The 26,163-nt window shown below is 41.2% G+C and overlaps 2 protein-coding genes across 2 annotated transcripts in view; both read left to right on the plus strand.

Moving 5' to 3' along the window:
- The window catches only part of kcnq5a (potassium voltage-gated channel, KQT-like subfamily, member 5a), a 121,752-nt gene extending 113,826 nt beyond the window's left edge, over positions 1-7,926 (plus strand). Inside the window, 3 exon segments of the mRNA XM_064932415.1 lie at positions 1,074-1,249; positions 1,251-1,867; positions 1,870-7,926. Of these exon segments, the coding sequence (XP_064788487.1) occupies positions 1,074-1,249; positions 1,251-1,867; positions 1,870-2,177 (1,101 nt within the window). The 3' untranslated portion in view covers positions 2,178-7,926.
- A 3,663-nt stretch (positions 7,927-11,589) lies between these two features.
- ddx43 (DEAD (Asp-Glu-Ala-Asp) box polypeptide 43) overlaps positions 11,590-26,163 on the plus strand; it is a 34,715-nt gene continuing 20,141 nt past the window's right edge. Inside the window, exons 1-3 of the mRNA XM_064932417.1 lie at positions 11,590-11,920; positions 12,059-12,114; positions 24,877-25,000. Of these exons, the coding sequence (XP_064788489.1) occupies positions 11,590-11,920; positions 12,059-12,114; positions 24,877-25,000 (511 nt within the window). The remainder of the gene's footprint in view (positions 11,921-12,058; positions 12,115-24,876; positions 25,001-26,163) is intronic.

The raw sequence follows: 26,163 nt of genomic DNA on the forward strand, positions 1-26,163 counted from the left end.
TTTGTTTTTTGGTTAGTACATGAATCCATATGTGTTATTTCATAGCTTTGATGTCTTCACTATTATTCTACAATGTAGAAGATAGTAAAAAATAAAGAAAAACCCTGGAATGAGTAGGTGTGTCAAAACTTTTGACTGGTACTGTATATACCTGTATATATGATGGGATGCATAGACATTATAGACAGTATGTGGATAGAATATGTAGTATATCTGTATAATACGTATATAGAATAGTATACATACAGCAATAGTTGAATAGAATGGCCTTGACTAGGCTACAGTATATACTGTACATATGGCAGACAGCGTGTATGGCTTCGTGTGGGCAAGCGGTTTGCTGATGTCAACATTGTGAACAAAGTGCCCCATGATGATGGTGAGGTCATGGTGTGGGCAAGCATAAGCTACGGACAACAAACACAATTGCATTTTATCGATGGCAATTTGAATGCACAGAGATATCGTGACGAAATCCTGAGGAGCATTGTCGTGCCAATCATCCGCCGCCATCACCTCATTTTTCTGCATGACAATGCACTGCCCCATGTTGCAAGGGTCTGTACATACTTCCTGGAAGTTGAAAATGTCCCAGTTCCTCCATGGCCTGCATACTCACCAGACAAATCTCCCATTGAGCATTTTTGGGATGCTCTGTATTGACGTGTACGACAACGTGTTCCAGTTCCCACCAATATCCAGCAATTTCGTACAGCCATTGAAGAGGAGTGGGACAACATTCCACAGGCCACAATCAACAGCCTGATCAACTGTATTCAAAGTAGATGTGTAGCGCTGCATGAGGCAAATGGTGGTCACACTAGATGCTGACTGGATTTCTGATCCACGCCCCTACTTTTTTTAAAGGTATCTGTGACCAACAGATGCATATCTGTATTCCAAGTCATGTGAAATCCTTAGATTAGGACCTAATTCATTAATTTCAATTGACTGATTTCCTTATATGAACTAGTGCTTGTTGCGTTTATATTTTTGTTCAGTGTCTATAGTGTGTGTTTGTCACTTGCACAGTGAACCCTTGTTGCTTTTAACTGTCACCCCCCGTCCCCCAGGTGACGTCCATAGAGTCAAAGCTGGACTCTCTGCTAGATGTGTACAGGCAGGGCTCGTCTGCCCTCACCCTCTCCTCCCTGCCCCTTTTCGAGCTGGAGCACCAGACATCTGACTACCAGAGCTCCATCCTCAGCAAGGACCTGCCCTCTGGCTCCCACCTGGGAGGAGTGTGTAAGAGGGCATCCAGGTGAGGGGGGTGGGGGTATGTCCCGGTCAACAACAGGTGACCATCTCTCCAGGGGCCTCCAGCTCATACTGGCCCCCAGCGAGCTCACCCTCAACACCTGCCCCCCCCCCTACCCTGCCTCCACCACATCCCCCACACCCATGCCCTTCCTGCTCCCTGATAGCCCCTACCCGCTCCTCGCCACCCCTAGTAGTTTCCCCAGACGAGTGCATTTCCCTAACCTCCTGCCCCCTCCACCATCTGCTGGTGCCGCCACCCTCCAGCTGCCCACCACTGGCCCCCATCACAGACGCCCCCTCTGCCCCACCCCAGATGCTCCTCGAAGGGGTGGGCTGGAGGAGAGCTCAGGCCCCTCTGTGATGGTGGGCTCCAGTGTGGACGATGGAGAGGAGGACAGAGAGGGGGAACATGCCCAGAGCAGGGTGCAGCTGAGGGGGAAGCCCCACTTGAGGGAAGAGGGCCCCTGGAGGAGGCACTTGAGCCTGGAGGTGGACCCCTTGCTGCTGCTCTCCTCTGGATGTGAGGGGGTACCCTCTGAGCAGGGAAAGGGGCTGGGGAAGTCCTGGTCAGCACACAACCTTATCCAGCCATCTGCAGACAACCCCCCAACCTGTCCTCCCCCCTTGGCAACAGTAGCAGTTCCAGAAATGGCTCCCAAGGCAACCCCGACGTTAGCAACTGGCGTGAAACAGACCTTTTCATCACTGTCTGTGACCTGGAGCCGCAGGTGGACCAGTTTGATTTCCTGTCCCAGGAGAGTGGCTTCCTGTCCCATCCCACAGCAGACGGTACTGGCTGCTTGGACCTCTTGCTGACTGAAGATGGGGGGTCCTCAAGCAGTTTGACCGGACCCCACATCCCCACAATGGACAGTGCAGAGTCCCTCAACCAGCCTCCCCATGTACGACTAAAATAACTATTCCATAGGAGTGAATAAAATAACCCCTTCCCCCCAACACACACATTACTAATACGACCATCCAGCATAGAGGATTCACTTGGACAAAAAAAGAAAAAAAGATTTGAAACTGTTGATTATAACTCTGTTTTTAAGATGTTTGAGGTGTCAACAAAAGATGTCCTCTCATGCATATCATTGCATGGACTATTTCCTAAAACAGCAACAAGCTGAGAAACTAACAGGGGAAGGGGAGATGGGGAGGAAGATTGAACAAAAGAGAGGTTGGTCATAGTGGTACTGTTTGCTCTCTCGACTATGCATGACCACCGCATGTCTAAACTGCACTTTAGGGTCGAGAGCATTCAAGCCCCCGAGCCCCTTCGATAGCCTTGGAACCACAGTTATGATGGCTGAGTCCAACCTCATAAGCCCACAGCTCACCTGTTTTTACCTGCATGTTCCATTCGTGTATCTTCCAAACCCTTGAGAGGCAATTTGGAGCAGTCAGCTATTATTACCCAAGTATTCCTAACAAGCTCACCATTTAATAATAGATAATACAATAATTAATTTGATATTAACAGAAGAAGATAAACCTATTGAAGTAACTTTGTCAATTATTTTCCTAATGAATTGTACAATCTTGTGAGGCCATTAGATTTTGAACAAATCCAATTTGCTGATTGCGTGCTCCAGTAGGATTCATTGTTTTGGACATTTAAAGGAATTTAGTGAAAGACAAACAGCAGCCAAATAAGATCAGTTATGACTGTGATACAGTAGATAGTGAAACAAGGCTGTGTTACACTGCAGTTGTCGGTCACAATAAACACTACAGAATGCAGGGTTTCTTGTCTTACAGCTCATGTGTACCACTGCCTTGTGGTACACAGGCAGCAGCACTGTTTGACTGCCACTCAGCCTGAACACAGATGCCTGCTCTTGAATGAGAATATGCACAAAACTGTGTCAGCCATTTTGATTTCCTCTATTTTGCACCTTTTTGTTCTTGAAGAAGAGACAGACACAACAGTCTTAAATGTCTTCTGTGGAGTTAACGATGACAGCTTAACTTCAACACATTTGTTTTTATGGTGCATAAGTGCACTTGACTTAGCTGATTAACAATTACACTGTAGAATGCAATATGTACAGATGAATGCCAAAATACAGAAAACACTTGAGTAAATTAGGGATTCAAAGTACATTGAAAGCAGGCTATTTTACACAGGTGTGGTTCCTGAGTTAATTAACATCCCATCATGCATAGGGTCATGTATAAAAATGTCCAGTTGCCCATTATTTTGGCTACCATGGTGAGAAGATCTCAGTGACTTTGAAAGAGGGGTCTCAAAGTAGCAGAAGGGGTTTATTACAGGGTGTGTGTGTTTGTGCGCACATTAAAAAATACTATAGTATACTCTGGTATAAATACTATAGTATTCACTGTAGTGTTTTTGCAGACTTTACTGTAGTATTTACTGTTAACTATAGCGTAAAAACTGTAGTAAAAGGAAAAATTTAGTATATACTATAGTAATTAATGTAGTGTTTTTTTGCGGATTGTAATATACTGTAGTATTTACTGTAGTGTTTTTGCTGACATTACTGTAGTATTTACTATAGTGTTATTGTATTATAATCTTTGACATAGAAGTGAAGGCTTTCTCCTTCAAGAAACCTTCTGGAGAACTAATAAAAGAGCACATTTAGCATAACCTGTTGGTCGGTAGGACTGGGGTCTGAATGGATAGTTCAGAGCTTCTGCTCTTTTCCATAACCAGTAAGGAACACAATATATGGTCTATACTTGGCATGTAGGTTTCTCACTTATGGGTGGCACAAATTGTGATATTGAGTAGGGGAATGGTCAGGGTATATACAAATGAAATACTATAGTATTTACTATAGTTTACTGTAGTATTTGTGTAGTATTTACTACATTTTTTGTCGGGATAATACTGCAGTATTTACTATAGTATTCTACAGTATACTACAACATTCTATAGTAAGTACTACACATGATCGAGGGATACTACATTGTGTAATATAATATTCTACATTTTACTATATCATTATTTTCTATAGTAAGTACTGTAGTATTCTACAGTAAACTGTAGTATATTTTCATGTATGTGTGTCTCTCTCAATCAACAGATCTCAACCCAATTAACCCTTATGGGAGATTCTGAAACGCGACGCCTGAGACAGCGTTTTCCACCACCATCAACAAAACACCAAATTATAGAGTTCCAGACATTAGAATCTATTCCAAGGTACATTGAAGCTGTTCTGGTGGCTCGTGGTGGCCCGATGCCCTATTAAGACACTTTATGTTGGTGTTTCCTTTATTTTGGCAGTTACCTGTATATAATTTATGTTAATACAGTATGTGACCTGAAAAATCTACATAGCTGTATGTTAAAATGGGATATTATATGACTATGGCTGCAGTGTTTGAGCGGAGTTGGTACGATAAATGCGCAACTGAAAGCACAATCGTTTGGAGACTTTGGAACCTGCATATGTAACTGGTGGTTTTATGCTCTGTAATGAAATGTTTTCCAGATACATAATCATGTGACAGACAGGAGGTACTTGTAGAGGTCAGCTCCATTGGAAGAAGGCTGAGTATCGAATCCACTCAGTTAACTATAGAGTATGGGGTGGCAGGGTAGGCTAGTGGTTAGAGCGTTGGACTAGTAACCGGAAGGTTGCGAGTTCAAACCCCCGAGCTGACAAGGTACAAATCTGTCGTTCTGCCCCAGGCAGTTAAACCACTGTTCCCAGATCATCATTGAAAATAAGAATTTGTTCTTAACTGACTTGCCTGGTTAAATAAAGGTTAAAAAAAAATGGAGTCTTCCATTGAAGAAATGTCAGGCTTGGTCTGCAGACTGAAGTTATATCAAATGTACTGGTTAATTTCCCTTAGTTTATTCTGTAAAAGCTTAACAGTGCCTTTCTTGCATTTTAATATGATTATAGTTATTTTTCTCCACTGGGCTGCATATGTAGCTACAGTGCCTAGCTACGTAGAATAACTCATACAGGTGTAAGCTCAGCTTCTGAAACTTGGATAACACACTTTTAATGGCTGCAAATCTACTACAGTACATGTTCTATATCACTTGTACTGTCATTTATTATCTAAAACAGGCCTAAAGGGAAATTCAACCACTTTTCAACCTTATTTTCATTATCTCCAGCGCAATTACAGTGTCTTCATATATGAAAACGGCGCATTTCTAGAAAATAATATATAAAGTAAAAAAGTATGCGAACATCAAAAATAAACATTTATTTAACAGTGATTCCCTAACACTATGAGACTCGCAGTGATGTGGGGGGCAAGAAAATACCCTCCCTCTGGCTAGAAACTCATTGCAGGTTTTGAAAATCACAGTTTTGTTTACTTTTAATCCTACCCTGTTTTAAGTACTTTTCTTATTATCTTTTTAAACCACAGATCATAGAAACGGCCTGTTTTCACATACACTGAGGGTGTTTCTCAATATGCATACTACCTTGCTCCACACTCTCATGCTCTGAGTGCATTCTCCAATGCTTTCTCTTGAGTATGTTCTTGTGAGGATGAGCGTGTGGAGAATGCATAAAACATTACGTTTGAGAAGCACTCACACTTTCCCCTAATGTATTACCTCACGCTTCACTTCCCCATTCCCTGAACCTTCATCCAGCCAGGACAATGGCAAGAATAGACTAAACAAAAAATGACCTAAAATTAATATTATGCAAGATATATGTCAATTCTTCATGGGTAGCTAGCTAACTATTCTTCGTGGCTATCTGGCTAGCTAAAAGTAGTAGCTAGCCAGATAGCCCTATTGACTTATTATGGGCTTGCGATTTACGGTCCGTAGGCAGGTAAACATTAACACAGCATGTATTTATTAACATATCAAGATAAAATATTGTAGTCAGGCAACATATGAGATGTGAAGAGGCAACATTTCATTCCGAAGTCAGTGTATTTTCTCTCACTTCAGCTTAAATAATGGCCGTCATTTTTTACGTGGCTGCGTCATATTTCTTTGCATACTTTCAATGCTTTCAATTGAAGCTTGCATTGATGCATGCTTCAAAATATGTACTATTATACAATGGGTGGGTCTAATCCTGGATACTGATTGGTTAAAACCACATTCCAGCCGGCGTCTATTCCACAAATTACCACCGGCTAACTCTATGACTTTGAAATATCTATTTACTCTCACTGCGCAATCCACTGTCTCATCAACCCAGCCAGGCAATTTATAAACTTGATCTCTACTATAAAAAGCATATAGACATTATCTCCCATTTCTTTTAGACTATCATTTGGTTTTCAACAGCAGAGATTTGTATAAACCGTGCAATCTGTCTGCCCCGACATTTGCAACATTGTTTCAATATTGAAATGTATCTCCAGCTGTCCCGTAGTAATGAACATGTCGGGACCAGACAGACAGACAGATTTTCTTAGCCAGTCGAAATCATGAATCAGTTGGTATAATTTTTATGAATATATACAAAGAAATGTCAACAGAAAACAGGACAAACTAAATGAAGTTGAAGAGCAGCTAGTTTGCAGTCTTTCTAGCTTCAGACTGAAGTGATTGTGTTAGCTGTATTGTTGGCTAGCTCCTAAAATCAACAATGTCCTAACGAGAGAGCACATTTTCTATGTCAGGCGAAATCACGCATCATTAGCTCATTGTAATGGATGTATCTAAATAAATGTCACTTGAAAACAGTTTAAACAAATAACAGCAAATGCAGCCACTTTGCTGTTATGCTGGCCGTAGTTAGCCGTAGTTGGCTAGCTATCAAACAAGGAATAAGAACGTTGCCAGCCAGTACGGCAATGGAACATTTAGAACTAACTACAGAGTTGCGTCCATAGATGCAGAACAAAAAGATATAACGACTGGGTCGCGTCTCTGGCAACCGAACCAATAGATCGAACGACCAGCCGGCTTGTGTAGCAACCTTAGATTTGTGTCGGGACTATATCTCGTGGAAGAATGAAATAATATGAATTCATTTATCAAAATAATGTTTTTTTTATGACAATATGTCAATCATTATTTGAATATGTTGGTAACTCCTTGTATAAAAGTGATAATTCCCTTGAAGTCGGAGAAGACAGGATAATTGTAAAGAATGATTTTTAAGCCTTCAGAAAATTGAGACATGAATTGTGTATGTGTGCCATTCAGAGGGTGAATCGGCAAGACAAAAGATTTAAGTGCCTTTGAACGGGTTATGGTAGTAAGTGCCAAGCACACCAATTTGAGTGTGCCAAGAACTGCAATGTGGCAAGGTTTTTCACACTCAACAGTTTCCCATGTGTATCAAGAATGGTCCACCACCCAATAGACATCCAGCCAACTTGACACAACTGTGGGAAGCATTGGAGTCAACATAGGCCAGCATCCTTGTGGAACGCTTTCGACACGGTGTAGAGTCCATGCCCCTAACAATTGAGGCTGTTCTGAAGATAAAGGGGGGTGGAACTCAATATTAGGAAGGTGTTTCTAATGTTTTGTACACTCAGTGTATGTAGATACTGTTTTGGTGCTGGAGATAATGAATACGGCAGAATTGCCCTTGAAAATACATGGTTGATAATGTTAACATTCCTAATTCTTTCAAATTAATGTATTAAAGTGCACATAACAGAGGTTACAAGATCTCTGTGGAGGAGAAATACAAAATGAATTGTAATATTATACATCAATAAACTACAAACATGAAAGTATTTTTTGGTCTGGATGTCTTGAATGAAATACTGTATAACCACATCAAGTTGCACTATAAAAAGAGGCTTAGGGCTAGGATTGCAAAATTACTGGTAGTTGACAAAAGTTATTTCCGGTAATGTTAGTAATTAACAGGTAATCTATGGCAGTCTATGGTAATTCTGGTAATTTACACTTGATTCACTTTTAAAAATGTATTCATATAAAGTATTAATTTGTTATATCTGTGTCCATAATGTCCATGGGTTTCTAGATGATAGACCATAAGTTTAATGAGGAATCAAATCAAACACATTTTTATTTGTCACATGTGCCAAATACAGAAAGTGTAATACTTTACCGTGAAATGCTCATTTACCATCCCCTTCCCAACAATGCAGATAAAAAGTAAGACAATTAACAAATAGATAACTCTGCATCTCTTCCAACTATTTACTTTTTCACAGTTTGGCGTGACATTGACATTGACATAGTTAAATAAATAAAAGTGTGAACAAAATATAAAGGATATTTCATGTTGAAACTCTCATATTAAACACCAATGGTATTCACTAAGTTGATGAGTTGTATTTAGGATAATGTTTACAGTTTTGATTTTAAAATCATCTTATTTTATTATTTTGTAAGAGGGCCAGAGATAATTAATGACACCTGTGATAATCTGAATTACTCAAAAAGCCACTAGATGTCCTGTGATGAAAATGACATAAAATCCTCGAAAGTTACAAAAATTCTGGTAGTTTACTGGTAAACTTAGAAAGTTACCAGTAATATACCCTCCCTTTGCAACCCTACATAGGGCACTCAACTCACAAAGGCCAGATCTTTCTGCAGCAACGCAACATGTAAAGTGTTGGTCCCATTTCTCATGAGCTGAAATAAAACAGGTGTACCTTGTGCCAAGGACAATAAAAGGCAACTCTAAAATATGCAGTTTTGTCACACAGCACAATGCCACAGATGTCAAGTTTGAGGGAACGTGCAATTAGCATGTTGACTGCAAGAATGTCCAACAGAGCTGTTGCCAGAGAAATTTCTCTACCATAAGCCATTGTTTTTGAGAATTTGTCAGTACATCCAACCGGCCTCACAACCACAGACAGCTTATAACCACGCCTGTCCAGGATCTCCACATCCATTTTTTTCAGCTGCGGGATCGTCTGAGGAGGGGGAGGAAGGGTGCTGAGGAGTATTTCTGTCCATAATGAAGCCCTTTTGTGGGGAAAAACTAATTCTGATTGGCTGGGCTGGCTCCGCAGGGGGTGGCCTATGCCCTCCCAGGCCATTAGGGCCTAATTCATTTATTTCAATTGTCTGATTTCCTTCTATGAAGTGTAACTCAGTAAAATCTTTGAAATTGTAACATGTCGCGTTTATTTATTTGTTCAATATAGATAATAGCCTACAAGAGAGGAGAGGCAGAGCCATAGGAAGAATCTCAATTACATTTCTTTGATTCCTCGCTTCCTCTCTCCTCGCCTCCTTCTCAAAACCCATTGGATTAGAAGGTCAAATATGGGTGATGGAGGGTGATTCTCCTATATACACCAGTCAATATACACCCCCATCTTTGATACTACCGCCTATGCCCTACTATGCTAAAATGTCTGTGTAAGAGTAAGCTCCTCTGAGTCTGGTTCATGTTGCTTTCAAAAACCAAGTGAGAAGGTGGTAATTACCAGTTGTGAAGTCATAAATACCAGTTGGATGCATTCATGAGCTATGAACTTGTTGAGAAACGCTGACTGGTTAAAAAACAAGCTGTGTCATCCATGAACTAAAAGTACAGCTATCATGCTTGTAAACAAACTAGGTAGGTGACGTCAAAGGTCAGCATGTGGAAGACGTCGGAGCTCAGGGATGATAAATAAGTTGTCCACTAGTAAATACGAGTTTGAGGGGGGTTCAAGTAAATTTTTCCAAATCATATGTGGTAAATAACAGCTTCCCACTTGTTATATATGCAGCACGAATCCTAACTTAAAGTCCTCAAAGAGCTGCGTTCAGCACAAAAAAAATAGTGGAATGTTCAATTAAACAAAAACAGGGAGGGGTTGGTTTGTGGGTTCAAAATACACTGCTGCCCTTTAAAAACGTCACTCATTGCTTCAAGCCACACCCACCTGCCGATTGTTTTATTATTATTTTATTTAACTTAACACCTGCCGAACATGCTATTATTGAGGTAATTTCCTTAGTGGGTGAAGTCAGTATGTGTGAGAAGTTGGAGCTCAGGGATGATAGAAGAGTTTCCCCACTAGTAATTACGAGTTGGAGGGGTGTTCTGTGGATTAGTGATGGGCATTCAGGCTCTTTTCAGTGACCCGGGTCGTTTGGCTCAACTCACCAAAAGGAGCCGGGTCTTTTGGCTCCCAAACGGCTCTATTTTTTCAAGTCAAACAGTTTGCGATAGTTTGACTATGATTGGTGTTAAAACAATTCTAATTAAATTATTAAAATCATTCTCTACCTTTACCACAATGTATTTAAAAATGCATGGGTTTGTTATGAAAAAGAATGCTATTAACATTTGCATTTATAGTATAACTTTTTAATGTATATAAAAAGTGCATATAAATCTAACCATTCGAAATGAATACAATCTGAACAGCATAATAGAATATTGCACCATATCAAAGAAAAATAAATAACAATTTGCAAAACTGCAACAGCCCACAAATTTAAATAAATGTAAAAAAATGAAGGATGCTATTACACATGTGCATTTGAAGTATAACTTTTGTAACGTATATAAACAAAGTGCATTTAAATGTAACAATTCAAAACAAATACAATCTGAACAACATAATGATAGAATTTTGCACCATATCAAAGTAAAATAAATAACAATGTGCAAAACTGCAGCATTCCACTTAAAACATTAAACTGGTCTCTCTTTTCTCTCTCTTCTTTATTGCCATGTTATAACCAGCAGCACACAGCAATGCTGACCATATTTTGCTTTTATGAGAGATTTGCATTCAGAAGTGCAAGCTGTCTCACTTTAGAGGGGCTAATGCGGTTCCTTCTCTCAGTAATTATTTGTCCCGTTTTCGAGAAGACCCTCTCAGAGGAAACGGATGTGGCCACAATGCAGTCTCCCTTTCATGGCTTTAGTAAACTGTGGGTAGACAGAGGCCACCAGCTCAGATCTGCAGATCTTTCAGAACGAATGTGTGCGCTTGAGCATTTAGGCCTATATTATTTTATTTATTTTTTCGTTCTTTGAAGTAGTTAATTCTATTCATTTAAATATTTTGATTATTCATATCTTAATTTTATTTATTTATTTATAAATAGATTCGGCTCTTCTGATATGCATGCCGGCTCCCAACGTTTACCCACAAGAGCCGGCTCTTAGAGCCGATTTGTTCGCGAACGACCCATCACTACAGTGGATGTTTTTCCAGTTGAATGTGGTAAATATCACCTTCCCACTTGTTTATGAATGTAGCATAATCTCACTCAGGGAGGAAGACAAAAACACACAAAAAACAATCCTCCGAAAAAGTTTTGATGGATTTTCATCCACCCCACTGAACTGCAAACAACTGATTGTGTGAAAAATAGAAAGGTCACAAACCGGATGTTAGGGACCACAATTGGCATCAGGTGAGATGATATCAAATTAGCTAGCCAGTTATCGCACATTCTCGTTTGTAATGTCGGACTGGGAGGAGGAAAACGATGTACCTACGCCTGCTACCACAGCACCACCCACAGATTGGAGGTCTTCGTGGAAAGGGGGTGCGAAGGAAAATGTGTGTTTTGGGATGGGAAATGCAGGTGGTTTCAGAGCGCCAAGAGAGAGAGGGGATCCCAACGGTTCGCATTGTCAAAATTGGAGGGACAGCTATGGTGGCAACGACCGCGTGTTCTCCAGAAGTGGAGATCTTTATGCCTGTGGGCGCAGAGGCCGTGGCGCAGACGGGTTGGCTTCAACTCCGCCCGTCACCTTCACGGTGGAAAATACCTCAATTGGAAGGGTTATAGGTAGGTCAACAACAAAAACATTCCTCACAACAATGCTGCTATACAAATACTAGTTAGTTGTTAGCGATAGCTAGTTAGTAAAGTTAGCTTGGCAAGTCTTGCATGGTGCACTAGATCATGTTACGCTTCATTCAACAGGTCGCGGTGGAGCTAAAATACGTGAACTTGAAGAAACCAGTGGTGCACGAATCAAGGCAAGTAGCCAACAGTAACTAGCTAGCCAATAGTAGAAAGTCGCAATGTATAGGCATAAGGTAGCCAACTTTAGCTAGCTAGTTATCTAACAAAAAATAATTGAGGCAAAGTGACTGACACCAACATGATCAAATTGTAATGTTATTTGTCACATGCCCCGAATACAACAGGTGTAGAACCCTTACGGCGAAATGCTTACATAGAAGCCATTAACCAACAACGCAGTAAAATAGAGTTAAGAAAATATTTTATAAATGGACTAAAGTAAAAATAATAATAATCGAATAAATCTAAAAGTAACACTAACATGTACATAACAATAACGAGGCTATATACAGGGGGTACCGAGTCAATGTGCGGGGCACAGTGGTTAATCTGAAATGTCAAGTAGTGATGCTAACGAGCTCTTTTGGAAAGAATGTGGTTGTTTGCTTTTTCTGGCTATCAAACCTAACCCCATGAAAGTTATTACTGCATTAGCATCGAATAGCCCACGCGATATGCCACCTTTCAGGCAAGTTAGGAACCCATTTACGCAGGCAGTTAGGAACGCAAAGGTTAACTTTTTCAATCAGAAATTTGCATCCTGTAGCACTAATGTAACGGATAATACTAATACTATTAATATTAATAATATTAATATTAATACTAATGTAGCGATGGGTAACGACGCTTCGTGGGTGACTGTTGTTGATGTGTGCAGAAGGTCCCTGGTTCGCGCCCGGGTATGGGCGAGGGGACGGTTTAAAATTATACTTTACACTAACTCCAGAAAATTCTGGGACACTGTAAAGTCCACGGAGAATAAGAGCACCTCCTCCCAGCTGCCCACTGCACTGAGGCTAGGAAACACTGTCACTACATATGAATCCATGAGAATTTCAATAAGCATTTTTCTACGGCTGGCCATTCTTTCCACCTGGCTATCCCTACCCCAGTCAACAGCCCTGTAACCCCCCCCCAACACCCATAACAGTTAACTCGTCCAACGCTCTAACCACCTGATTACATTGCACTCCACGAGGAGACTGCCTGTTATGCGAATGCAGTAAGCCAAGCTAGCTTGCATTAAACTTATCTTATTAAAAACAATCAATCAATCATAATCACTAGTTAACTACACATGATTGATGATATTACTAGTTTATCTAGCGTGTCCTGCTTTGCATGTAATCGATGCGGTGCGTATCGTTGCTCCAATGTGTACCTAACCATAAACATCAATGCCTTTTTTAAAATCAATACCCCGAAGTATATATTTTTAAACCTGCATATTTAGCTAAAAGAAGTCCAGGTTAGCAGGCAATATTAACCAGGTGAAATTGTCCCTTCTCTTGTGTTCATTGCACGCAGAGTCAGTGTATATGCAACAGTTTGGGTTGCCTAATTTGCCAGATTTTTACATACTTATGATATAACATTGAAGGTTGTGCAATGTAACAGGAATATTTGGACTTATGGATGCCAACCGTTAGATAAAATACGTAACTGTTCCGTATTTTACTGAAAGAATAAACGTCTTGTTTTCGAGATGATAGTTTCCGGATTCGGCCATATTAATGACCTACGGCTCGTATTTCTTATCATGTTATAACTAAGTCTATGATTTGATAGATCAGTCTGACTGAGCGATGGTAGGCAGCAGCAGGCTCGTAAGCATTAATTCAAACAGCACTTTTGTGCATTTTCCAGCAGCTGTTTATGACTTCAAGCCTATCAACTCCTGAGATTAGGCTGGTGTAACCGATGTGAAATGGATAGATAGTTAACGGGGTGCGCGCTAATAGCGTTTCAAACGTCACTCGCTCTGAGACTTGGAGTGGGCTTTTCCCTTGCTCTGCACGGGTAACGCTGCTTCGAGAGTGGCTGTTGTCGTTGTGTTGCTGGTTCGAGCCCAGGTAGGAGCGAGGAGAGGGACAGAAGCTATACTGTTACACTGGCAATACTAAAGTGCCTATAAGAACATCCAATAGTCAAAGGGTAATGAAATACAAGTGGTATAGAGAGAAATAGTCCTGTAATTCCTATAATAACTACAACCTAAAACGTCTTACCTGGGAATATTGAAGACTCATGTTAAATGGAACCACCAGCTTTCATATGTTCTCATGTTCTGAGCAAGGAACCTAAACGTTAGCTTTCTTACATTGCACATATTGCACTTTTACTTCTCCAACACTTTGTTTTTGCATTATTTAAACCAAATTGAACACGTTTCATTATTTATTTGAGGCTAAACTGATGTTATTGATGTATTATATTAAGTTAAAATAAGTGTTCATTCAATATTGTTGTAATTGTCATAAAAAAAAAATCAAAAAAAATCGGCAGATTAATCGGTATTGGCTTTTTTGTGGTCATCCAATAATCGGTATCGGAGTTGAAAAATCATAATCGGTCGACCTCTAATCATAACCGCCATCGATAAGAGACAATACTGTGCAGCTGTATTCATCAACCTGGCCAAGGCTTTCGACTCTGTCAACCACCACATTCTTATCGGCAAACTCAACTGCCTTGGTTTCTCAAATGACTGCATCGCCTTGTTCACCAACTACTTCTCAGATAGAGTTCAGTGAGTCAAATTGGAGGGCCTGTTGTCCGGACCTCTGGCAGTCTCTATGGCAGTCTAAATGCATGCTCTTCAACCGATCGTTGCCCACACCTGCCCGCCCATCCAGCATCACTACTTTGGACGGCTCTGACTTAGAATATGTGGACAACTACAAATACTTAGGTGTCTGGTAAGACTGTAAAACTCTCCTTCCAGACTCACATTAAGCATCTCCAACCCAAAATGAAATCCGGAATCGGCTTCATATAACTCAACAAAGCATCATTCACTCATGCTGCTAAACATACCCTCATAAAACTGACTATCCTACCGATCCTTGACTTCGGCGATGTCATTTACAAAATAGCCTCCCAACACTCTACTCAACAAATTGGATGCAGTCTATCACAGTGCCATCCATTTTGTCACCAAAGCCCCATATACTACGCACCAATGCGACCTGTATGCTCTCGTTGGCTGACTCTTGCTTCATATTCGTTGCCAAACCCACTGGTTCCAGGTCATCTATAAGTCTTTACTAGGTAAAGCCCCGCCTTATCTCAGCTCACTGGTCACCATAGCAGCACCCACCCGTAGCACGCGCTCCAGCAGGTATATCTCACTGGTCACCCCCAAAGCCAATTCCTCTTTGGCCGCCTTTCCTTCTCGTTCTCTGCTGCCAATGACTGGATCAAACTGCAAAAATTGCTGAAGCTGGAGACTCATCTCCCTCTAACTTTAAGCACCAGCTGTCAGAGCAGCTCACAGATCACTGCAACTGTACATAGCCCATCTGTAAATAGCCCATCCAACTACCTCATCCCCTATACTGTTATTTATTTAGCTCTTTTGCACCCAATATCTCTACTTGCGCACTCATCTTCTGCACATCTATCACTGCAGTGTTTAATTGCTATATTGTCATTATTTCGCCACTATGGCCTATTTATTGCCTTACCTCCCTTATCCTACTTCATTTGCACACACTGTATATAGACTTTTTTCTATTGTATTATTGACTGCATGTTTGTTTATCCCATGTGTAACTCTGTTTGTGTCGCACTGCTTTGCTTTATCTTGGCCAGGTCGCAGTTGTAAATGAGAACTTGTTCTCAACTCTTCTACCTGATTAAATAAAGGCAAAATAAAAAATACTGAAACTCTGTTACCTTGATGAATGAACAATGCTAGTGAAAAGCTGTGAACAACAGTGCGTCAGTAGCTAATAGCTAGCTCGTATAATAACGTTAGCTAGTAACTAGTACATATGTAATATGAATGCATTTACCTGACAACTCAATTGGAAATGCTAATTATATATCAATATGTTTGCTTTTTCTAATGGGTTTGCATTTTCTGCGACAAAATTGAAATGTAAAAAAATATATAGCAGTTTAATAATTGAGTATGCATAATGCCTGCCAATTTGAAAAATGTAATGGTACTGTCCATTACAACACTGACACATTTAAAAAACTAAATGTAAATGCTTAAATGACATCATTTCTCATGTTTTACATTTCTTCATGACATGAATTGTGACAAAAAGAACATGAATTCTCAATTTCAATAGATAATCATTTTCCACACTATTATTTAACTGTCATTCAAATGATGAATGAAATTCAATTAACCAATTGCAATGCTTAATTTGGCTTTTTTATTTCCCAATTGCTCCTTCGTGTTAATTTTCGATGTGTTAGACCTGACAATCAAACAGTGGGTGGAGTTTTGGTAAGCAGAAGAGGTTGCCTGGTCATGCTAGTTATGCTCAGACAAATACCGGCACTCTTAATTTCGTAAACTATTTCTGGATCAGAGGAAGCGGTGAAGCTGTACTATATACTGAATAACTCGGATAATCTTTGCTATGCTGGCTTGGACAGGCGGTGAGCAAGAAGTTCGCAGGGGGAGACAAACTAGGCATGGTGCTTGCTGCTAGCAACAATGGCTAGTATATGTAGTTAGCGATCTAGGTTAGATACAGCGTCATTGGAAAGTATTCAGACCCCTTGACCTTTTTTCACATTTTGTTGTGTTACAGCCTTATTCTAAAATGATTGGTGTTTTTTTTAAAGCCTCAGCAATCTACACACACAATGACAAAGCAAAACAGATTTTTAGAAATGTTTGCAAATGTATAAAAAAATAGTATTTTTTTACATAAGTATTCAGACCCTTTGCTATGTGAGACACACAGAATTGAGGTCAGGTGCATCCTGTTTCTGTTGATCATCCTTGATGTTTCTACAACTTGATTTGGAGTCCACCTGTGATAAATTAACTTGATTGGAAATAATTTGGAAAGGCACACACCTGTCTATATAAGGTCCCGCAGTTGACAGTGAATGTGCGAGCAAAAATGAGGCCATGAGGTCGAAGGAATTGTCAGTGGCGTGCCAAGACAGAATTGTGTCGAGGGCACAGATCTGGGGAAGGGTACCAAAAACATTCGGCAGCATTGAAGTTTCCCAAGAACAGTGGCCTCCGTCATTCTTAAATGGAAGAAGTTTGGAACCACCAAGACTCTTCCTAGAGCTGGCTTCCCGGCCAAACTAAGCATTCTGGGGAGAAGGGCCTTGGTCAGGGAGGTGACCAAGAGCCTGATGGTCACTCTGACAGAGCTCGAGAGTTCCTCTGTGGAGATGGTTGTCCTTCTGGAAGGTTCTCCCATCTCTGCAGCCCTCCACCAATCAAGCCTTTATGCTAGTGTGGCCAGACAGAAGCCACTCCTCAGTAAAAGGCACATGACAGCTCACTTGGAGTTGGCTAAAAGGCACCTAAACTCTCAGACCATGAGAATCCAAGATTTAACTCTTTGGCTTGCCTGAATGCCAAGTGTCACGTCTGGAGGAAACCTGGCACCATCCCTACGGTGAAGCATGGTGGTGGCAGCATCATGCTGTGGGGATGTTTTTCAACAGCAGGGACTGGGAGACTAGTTAGGATTAATGCAAAGATGAATGTGCAAAGTTTTATTTTAAGTACAGAGATCCTTGATGAAAACCTGCTCTAGAGCACCCAGGACCTCAGACTGGGGTGAAGGTTCACCTTCCATCAGGACAATGACCCTAAGCACACAGCCAAGACAATGCAAGAGTGGTGTCTTTGAATGTCCTTGAGTGGGCCAGCCAGAGCCCAGACTTGAACCCGATCGAACATCTCTGGAAAGACCTGAATATAGCTGTGCAGCAATGCTCCCCATCCAACCTGACAGAACTTGAAGATCTGCAGAGAAGAATGAGAGAAACTTCCCAAATACAGGTGTGGCGAGCTTGTAGCGTCATACCCATGAAGAATCGAGGCTGGAACCGCTGCCAAAGGTGCTACAACAAAGTACTGAGTAAAGGGTCTGAATACTTATGTAAATTGGATTTTTATTTATTTTTTCTAAAAATCAAACTGTTTTTGCTTTGTCATTATGAGGTATTGTGTGTAGATGGATGATGACGGGAGGGGGCTGCGTCTGCTGGAGGAGCTGCTGTGGTTGCTTGTACACAGCAATGACAGTTTCCTGTGGGTTGAAATACGAAATAGATTAATTGAAAGGCACACCGTCAGATCTGCGGTAAATGAGCTAAAATGGAAAATGCTTTTCTTCCAAGTATTGCTTTTGTTGCCTTCATATCAGACCACAGGAACTCTGATTGGTTCCAGTCCATGTCATATATTTTATATAGATCTATCTTCCCTCTTACTGAGTCTGTGGTACTGTCCCCTGTGGGATATAATTAAATACTTTAACGTGCCACATACAAGAACTGTGGGGAAGGATCACGGGACTACAATATGAATAGAATTATTTTATTCTACTGTGGACACTGCCGCAGAGTAGCCCTTTTTTATGTTGAGGGAGTTTAATTAATCAGGAACTGGGTTCACAGGGCTATGTGACATGAATGGGCGAAAGCTGTGATGGAGAAGCGCCCTGCTCAAATAGAACAGTAATCTTCGCTGCCAGGTTATGTTGTCAACAAGACTGCATGATTCATCATTCAGAAAACATGTGTATTTTCCATAAAGTATATGTTATAATTTTACTAGTTTTACTTGGGAAGGCAGATAAAGTATATTATTTTTTTTACGAAGAGCAAACACTTTGCATGTGAACACTGAAACCTAAATCGTTACTCCATGTTCTTCACATACGTAATTTTGTTTTGAGCTGACTTCTCTGGACTATAAACGGAGCACCCGGCTCTTGCCTGGGAGGCAGCCCGGTTTTCAAAACAATCACTTTTCACCCGGTGCGATCTCCGACCAGCTTAATTGAATCCCCTCATTGTAATATCACTGTAGCCCTCAGCTACAGGAATGGTCGTATAGGTGGTTGAGCGAGCACATGAGGGCTACATCTCAATTCTCCACCCGTCTCTTATGGTGTGCACTTGCAAACTCCATCATGGCAGTATGCAAGTGCACACTTCGGGAGAATTCTGCAACAAGTCCAAATCATTTGAGGACTGCATATGACAAAGGGTGCTCTTCACACGGTCTGTTCAGTGTGTGATAGTGTCTTTTGAGTTACACAATCACTCTCAAGTAACGACTTGGAAACATACAGTACACAGTATCCACCTCTAAGCTTAGTCTCTGCCTCTTATCTATCCAAGTAGTTACTAGTACCTAATTTGGGATACTTATTTGTAAATGTCCTACATGTGGGCAGTGAAGATGCCCTCCAGTGTTGTCCACCACTCCTCCCCTGCAGCCACATCTGGAACTCCGACACAGAGTGAGAGAGCGGGGCAACCCCCCCCCCCCCCCCCCACCAAAGAAAAAAAAGCTATCGTACGTGTGACGTTACACTATATAGTTTGACATGCTTTCAGATAATTCCTTTGTTTTTGAATAGCAACATACCATTAGTGATTCCCTCTAGAGCACATATGTCAGAGTCAAGGCCCGCGGGCCACATCCGGCCCGCGAGAAGGTTTTTTACGGCCCCTGGGATGATCTTGATTTATTATTAGAACCGGCCCGCAGACCGCAGCAAGCCGGCAGCCCGCAGATCTTTTACACGCACCAATACTACATTTCCCACAATGCAACGGTGACGCACCGAGCAGTAGGCTGCTTCATTTCAATATTTATTGGCACAGCAGTCGTCAGCATCACAGTAAAATTAACTTTCAGATACCCATCAAAAATGGCAAAACGGAAGGTGGACACTGAGAACCGGGGTTTCAAACAAGGTGGGAGTCGGAGTATATGTTCACGGAGGTAGCTGGAAAACCTGTGTGTCTTCTGTGTGGAGAAAGTGTGGCGGTACTGAAAGAGTATAATCTGAGACGACATTATGAAACGAAACACGCGGACAAAAACAAGAATATGGACATGGAACAAAGGCTACAAAAGGCAGAGGAATTAAAACGAGGCCTCAAATCTCGACAGGCTCTGTTCAAAAAAGCCAAATCACAAGGCCAGGCTGCTGTCAAGGCCAGTTTTATTTTGGCAGAAGAGATCGCTAAATCAGCCCGGCCATTTACGGAGGGGATTTCATCAAAAACTGCATGATTAAAGTTTGTGACGAAGTTTGCCCAGAAAAAAGGCAACTCTTTTTAAATGTGAGTCTGAGCAGAAACACCATTGCCGAGAGAGTAGACCAGTTGTCCATCAATCTAAAAGAGCAGCTTGTGAAAAAGGGAAAAGATTTCATTGCATATTCCTTGGCTGTGGATGAGAGCACCGACATTTCTGACATTGCCCAGTTGTCAATTTTCATCCGCGGAGTGGACTCCAGCCTAAGCGTGACAGAGGAGTTTTTGGCTTTACGTCCTATGCATGGCACAACTACGGGGCATGATTTGTATGAAGAGGTGTCAAGATGTGTAAATGAGATGGAGCTGCCTTGGGAAAAACTCGTGGGTTTGACAACCGACGGAGCACCTGCGATGTGTGGACACAGGAGCGGACTGGTGGCGAAGATACGGGAAAAGATGCAAGAGGAAAACGCGACAGGTGAGCTGACAGCTTATCATTGTATCATACACCAGGAAGCGTTGTGCGGTAAAGCCTTGAAAATGGAGCATGTAATGAGCATCATCACGCGCACAGTTAACTTTATCAGAGCCAAAGGTTTGAATCACCGCCAGTTCAAGGCATTTCTGACAGAGTTAGAAACGGAGCATGGTGATTTGCCTTATCACACAGAGGTGCGATGGCTAAGCCAGGGAAAGGTGCTTCAAAGATGTTTCGAGCTTCGTGAGGAGATTTGTCTGTTCTTGGACAGCAAAGGGAAAGACACAACACAACTCCGAGACGAAATGTTTCTGTGTGAAATGGCTTTTCTGTGTGACATTACGAGTCATCTGAATGCAATGAACTTGCAGCTGCAGGGTCGGGATCATGTCATCTCTGATATGTACAGTACAGTGAAGGCATTTAAAACCAAACTGACTCTGTGGGAGACGCAGATGCGGAAAGAAAATTTGAGCCACTTTCCCAGCTGCCAGACCATGAAAGAGAAGCTCTCTACCAGTGCGTTCCCGAGCGCACAGTTGGCTGATAAAATAGGTATGCTTGCCGCTGACTTTCGACGCCGATTTGCTGACTTTGAAGCACAAAAAAGCAGGTTGGAACTGCTCGGTAACCCATTTGCTGTTGACGTGGAAAGCTCACCACCAAACCTCCAAATGGAGTTGATTGACCTCCAATGCAATGATGCACTGAGGGCAAAATATGCGGCAGTGGGTGCTGCGGAGTTCGCCCGTTTCCTCCCGACACAATGCCCCAGCTGCGCATCCAGGCTGCTCAAACGTTGTCTATGTTTGGCAGCACATACCTGTGTGAACAACTTTTTCTTTGATGAACCTGAACAAAACATCACACAGAAGTCGACTTACTGCTGAACACCTCCACTCAATTCTGAGGATTTCCTCAGCTCAGAGCCTTACCCGAACATTGATGAACTTGTGGAAAAGATGGGACACCACCAAGTATCACCCTCAACCTCAAACAAGTGAACATTACTGTGCAATCACATATTTAGAGTTTTTACTCAGTTCAAGTTTAAAAGTTAAAGTTTAATATTTGTTTTCACTGCATGTTACTTCTCCTTAAACAAAGTGTTGTTTTTGATTAATAGATTTTTGCACTTTATTTTATTGTATTTCAATCCAATTATATTTTAAAAATATTTCAGTTGAGTGGATGATAGAAAATTGCTATTATTGTTTTTTTTTTCTTTGAAGTAAATTTAGCCCACTTTTGCTAAAATAGAAAATATAGGCTACTGATGGTGCCTTGAATACCGGTTTCTTTCATTTAATGTTCATGTTATGGGGATTTTTATATAAAGGAAATTTGTCTTTTGTGTCTGTTGAAAATTAAAGATTACTGACAGAGCCATAAGAAAATATTGCTTTATTTATCTGATCATATTGGAATATATTTGTTAGGTTTTCAGTAGGTTCAATTAGGTTCACTAGACTATATGCGTCATTTAAAATTTTTTCAATGAACATTCGAACAGTCCGGCCCTCGGCTTGTAGCTAAATTTTTTATTTGGCCCTCCGTCCATTTGACTTTGACACCCCTGCTCTAGAGTAACGTTAGTGCCACATAGCTTGCTAGCTATCTGGAAGGAGAATAAATAACCTTGCTAGCTAATCATACAGCTACTTGTTTGAATGTGAACCAAATGTGGAATTACAAGACACAAAAGCCACTTGCTGTACCTGAAGGTGTTCCACAATGGTGTCTTGTTGCGAAGCTAGACAGTGTCAGTGGGCTAGCTAGTTAACGTTAGCCAGTAGCGGTAACCAGTAATACCTCTTCATAGCCACCAAGCTACTATGTGGACATGTGCTCGTCAAACATCTCATTCTAAAATCATGAGCATTAATATGGAGTTGCCCCCCTCCCTTGCTCCACTCTTCTGGGAAGGCTTTCCACTAGATGTTGGAGCATTGCTGCGGGTGCTTGCTTCCATTCAGCCACGAGCATTAGTGAGGACGGGCACTGATGTTGGGTGATTAGGCCTGGTTCACAGTCGGAGTTCCAATTCATCCCAAAAGTGTTTGATGGAGTTGAGGTCAGGACTCTGTGCAGGCCAGGCAAGGTCTTCCCCACCGATCTCACCAAACCATTTCTGTATGGACCTCGCTTTGTGCATGGGGCAATGTCATGCTGAAAGAGGAAAGGGCTTTCGCCAAACTGTCACAAAGTTAGAAGCACAGAATTGTCGAATGTCAAAACAGCCCCAGATCATTAGTCCTCCTCCACCACATAGTTGGGACTATGCATTTGGGTAGATAGCGTTATCCTGGCATCTGCCAAACACAGATTCGTCCGTCGGACTGGTCAAGTGTGATTCATCACTCCAGAGAACGCGTTTCCACAGTCCAACGGCGGAGAGCTTTATACCACTCTGGAGATCTTAGGCTTGTGTGTGGCTGCTCGGTCATGAAAACCAATTTCATGAAGCTCCCGATGAACTGTTCTTGTGCTAATGTTGCTTCCAGAGGCAGTTTGGAACTCTGTAGTGAGTGGACAGAAGATTTTTACGTGCTTCGGCACTTGGAGGTCTCGTCCTGTGAGCTTGTGTGGCCTTTCAACTTCACAATAACAGCACTTACAGTTGACCGGGGCACCTCTAGCATGGCAGAAATCTGACAAACTGACTTTTTGGAAAGTTGGAATACTATGACAGTACCATGTTGAAAGTCCTGCAGTAAGGCCATTCTACTGTCAATGTTTGTCTATGGAGATTGCATGGCTGTGTTTGGTTTTATATACCTGTCAACAACAGGCGTGGCTGAAATAGCTAAATCCACTAATTTAAAGGGGTGTCCACATACTTTTGTTTACATATGTTAGCTAGCCACTAGTAGCTATCTTGTGTCCCCTCCACTGAGCTTTATTGTTCCCTACTGCAAATTCCTTGCACACTGGCTGTTCTTCTGTTGGGTCTCTCCCTGGCTGTTGACAGCCTAAAACTCCACATCGATAAAGCTTCTACCGAAAATGACTTGCTAGCAGGCATAGGCAGCCTCTCTTCTTTACCGAAACCCTGTGCGCAGTGATTGACAATCAACACAGGTCAAACAATAATGCGAATGAGGAAACAAAATAGCGAAATTAAGCATTACGATTAATTTATCTAATTTGAATTTTGAGTCTTAAACCCCACAGATTATGGAAAGGCCGTGTCAATTGAAAATTATTATTTTTTTCACAAGGAAATGAAATGGCACATTTTTTTTTGTAAAGATTTGCCATTTTTAAGCATTTTAGATTTTTAAGTGTGTCAGTGTTGTACTGGATAGTACCATGAAAATAAAATATCAAACACACTTGGCTATTTTTCAAATTGGCAGACATTATGCATACCAGTCATGAAAAAGATAATGCAATATATTTGTTATGCGTTTTGTGACAATTCAAATTGAAATGCAATCTGTTTAGGAAAAGGAATTGTAAAAATGATATTGATTTATATTTTGCACATTTGCATTTCAAATTGAGTTTCGGCAGCTTGCATAGTATAATTAGCTAGCTCTGAGTATGGGTTACCATTAGGCTAGACAACTAATCTCAACTCCATGATTTACGATGGAGTTGTCCGCCCACAATAGCGGCCGCTCTGGAGCTCTGTCAACACATTTTGAAGTTTTTAACAATGTCATTTTTAAATGCGGGCTTTTTTGGGGGTTCTGAAAGCCACCAAAAATAAAGTATATAACTTCATTTTATGACACCAGAGCTCCAGTCCGCAACATTTAAATCAATGGAGGCCAGAAAAGTGGTAATAATCTGGAAAATTATATTGTCAGCTAGGCTGAATTCTGTGCCAGAATTAAGGCTACTGGCTATCTGACAGACTCACTAACCTGTTGAACTCGTCATCTTTCTTCACGAATCCACAGGACATAAAACAATCGAGTTAAGATTGATATCGATTTTCAGACATGACATTTCCTTTTTGTTGTGTACGCTTTTTATATTAATTTGATTTGAAATGTCCTGTTTTACACTTGTTTTTGAGAGAAATATTTGAAACTCTGAAATGTCAATGGAGCACTGAGCTTAAACCAAGCTGTTTTACTTTTAAACCCTTTTACATTTAATTCAGTTTGTGTCGTGCTAATTTTGCCAACTGCTGAAACAACTTTGAAGACAGTTCAAAGACACATTTTCTACACTGCAGCTAATCAATTGCCCTCCCCCCGTAGAGTTAACCTCCCTACGTGTGTTTGTATTGTAGATCAGCAAGGGGGACTATGAGGGTGAGGTGCATATCTTCGGGAGCAGCAAGGTTCAACAGAAGGCCCGAGAGATGATCGAGGAGTTGGTAGCCGGAGACAATGGCCCTGGGGGATTCCGCAGAGGTAAAACACACTTAAACCAATAGGAAAGGGAGAGAGCACTGAGTGTGGTACTGTAAACTGCAGATTGGACGGCGGTACATTCATGCTGCAAACAGCCTGTTCCATCTAATCCCAAAAAATGCTATATATTTGATTGAGGTCTGGGAACTGCTCATGCCACTCAAGTAAACTTAACTCTCGTGTTCCAGGCATTGTTTTTCCACTCCTCAATTGTCCAGTGTTGGTGATTGCATGCCCATTAGAGCCGCTTCTTCTTATTCTTAGTTGTAAGAGTGGGAACCCAGTGTGGTTGTTTGCTGCAATAGCCCATCCGTGACAAGGATCAACGAGCTGTGCCTTCTGAGATGCCATTCTGCACACCATTGTTATACTGCGCTGTTATTTGACTGTTTGTGGCCTGACTGTTGGCTTGCACTATTCTTTCCATTCACCTTTGACCTCTCATCAACAAACTGTTTTCGCCCACAGGAATGTTGCTTACTAGATGTTTTTTGTTAGTCGCACCGTTCTCGGTAAACCCTAGACACTGTCGTATGTGTGAAAAGGCCAGAAGGACGTTAGTTTGAGATACTGGATCCGGTGAGCCTGTTACCTACGATCATACCAGTCGCTTAGGTCACTTGATTTGCCCCTTTTAACGTTCAATCAAACAGTAACTGGATGCCTGTCTGCCTGCTTTATATGGCCAGCCACGTAACTCACTGTCTGTAGGAGCGATCAATTTTTGTGAATCGGGTCTTGTACCTAATAAACTGGCCGGTGAGTATGTGTTCTTGAAGGACTTTGACTTTGACTTTGATCTTGTCTTAAAGGCCACTTTTCAACTTTTCATTCGACCTCATTCGTGATCTTCAGCACCAAACCAGTGTCTACATATTTGAAACCAGCGTGTTACAAATAAAAACATGTATATTATTAATATATATAAATAAATAATATATATGTATGTGTGTGTGTGTGTGTGTGTGTGTGTGTATGTATGTGTATATATATATATATATATATGTGTGTGTGTGTGTATTATTTTGACTATTTTTGACATTGTAGAATGATAGTGAAGGAAGACATCAAAACTATGAAATAATACACATGGAATCATGTAGTAACCAAAACAGGTGTTATCCAAATCAAAATATCCTTTATATTTGAGGTTCTTCAAAGTA

Source organism: Oncorhynchus masou, chromosome 23, assembly GCF_036934945.1.
Source record: "Oncorhynchus masou masou isolate Uvic2021 chromosome 23, UVic_Omas_1.1, whole genome shotgun sequence".
In the NCBI taxonomy this organism is placed as follows: domain Eukaryota; kingdom Metazoa; phylum Chordata; class Actinopteri; order Salmoniformes; family Salmonidae; genus Oncorhynchus; species Oncorhynchus masou.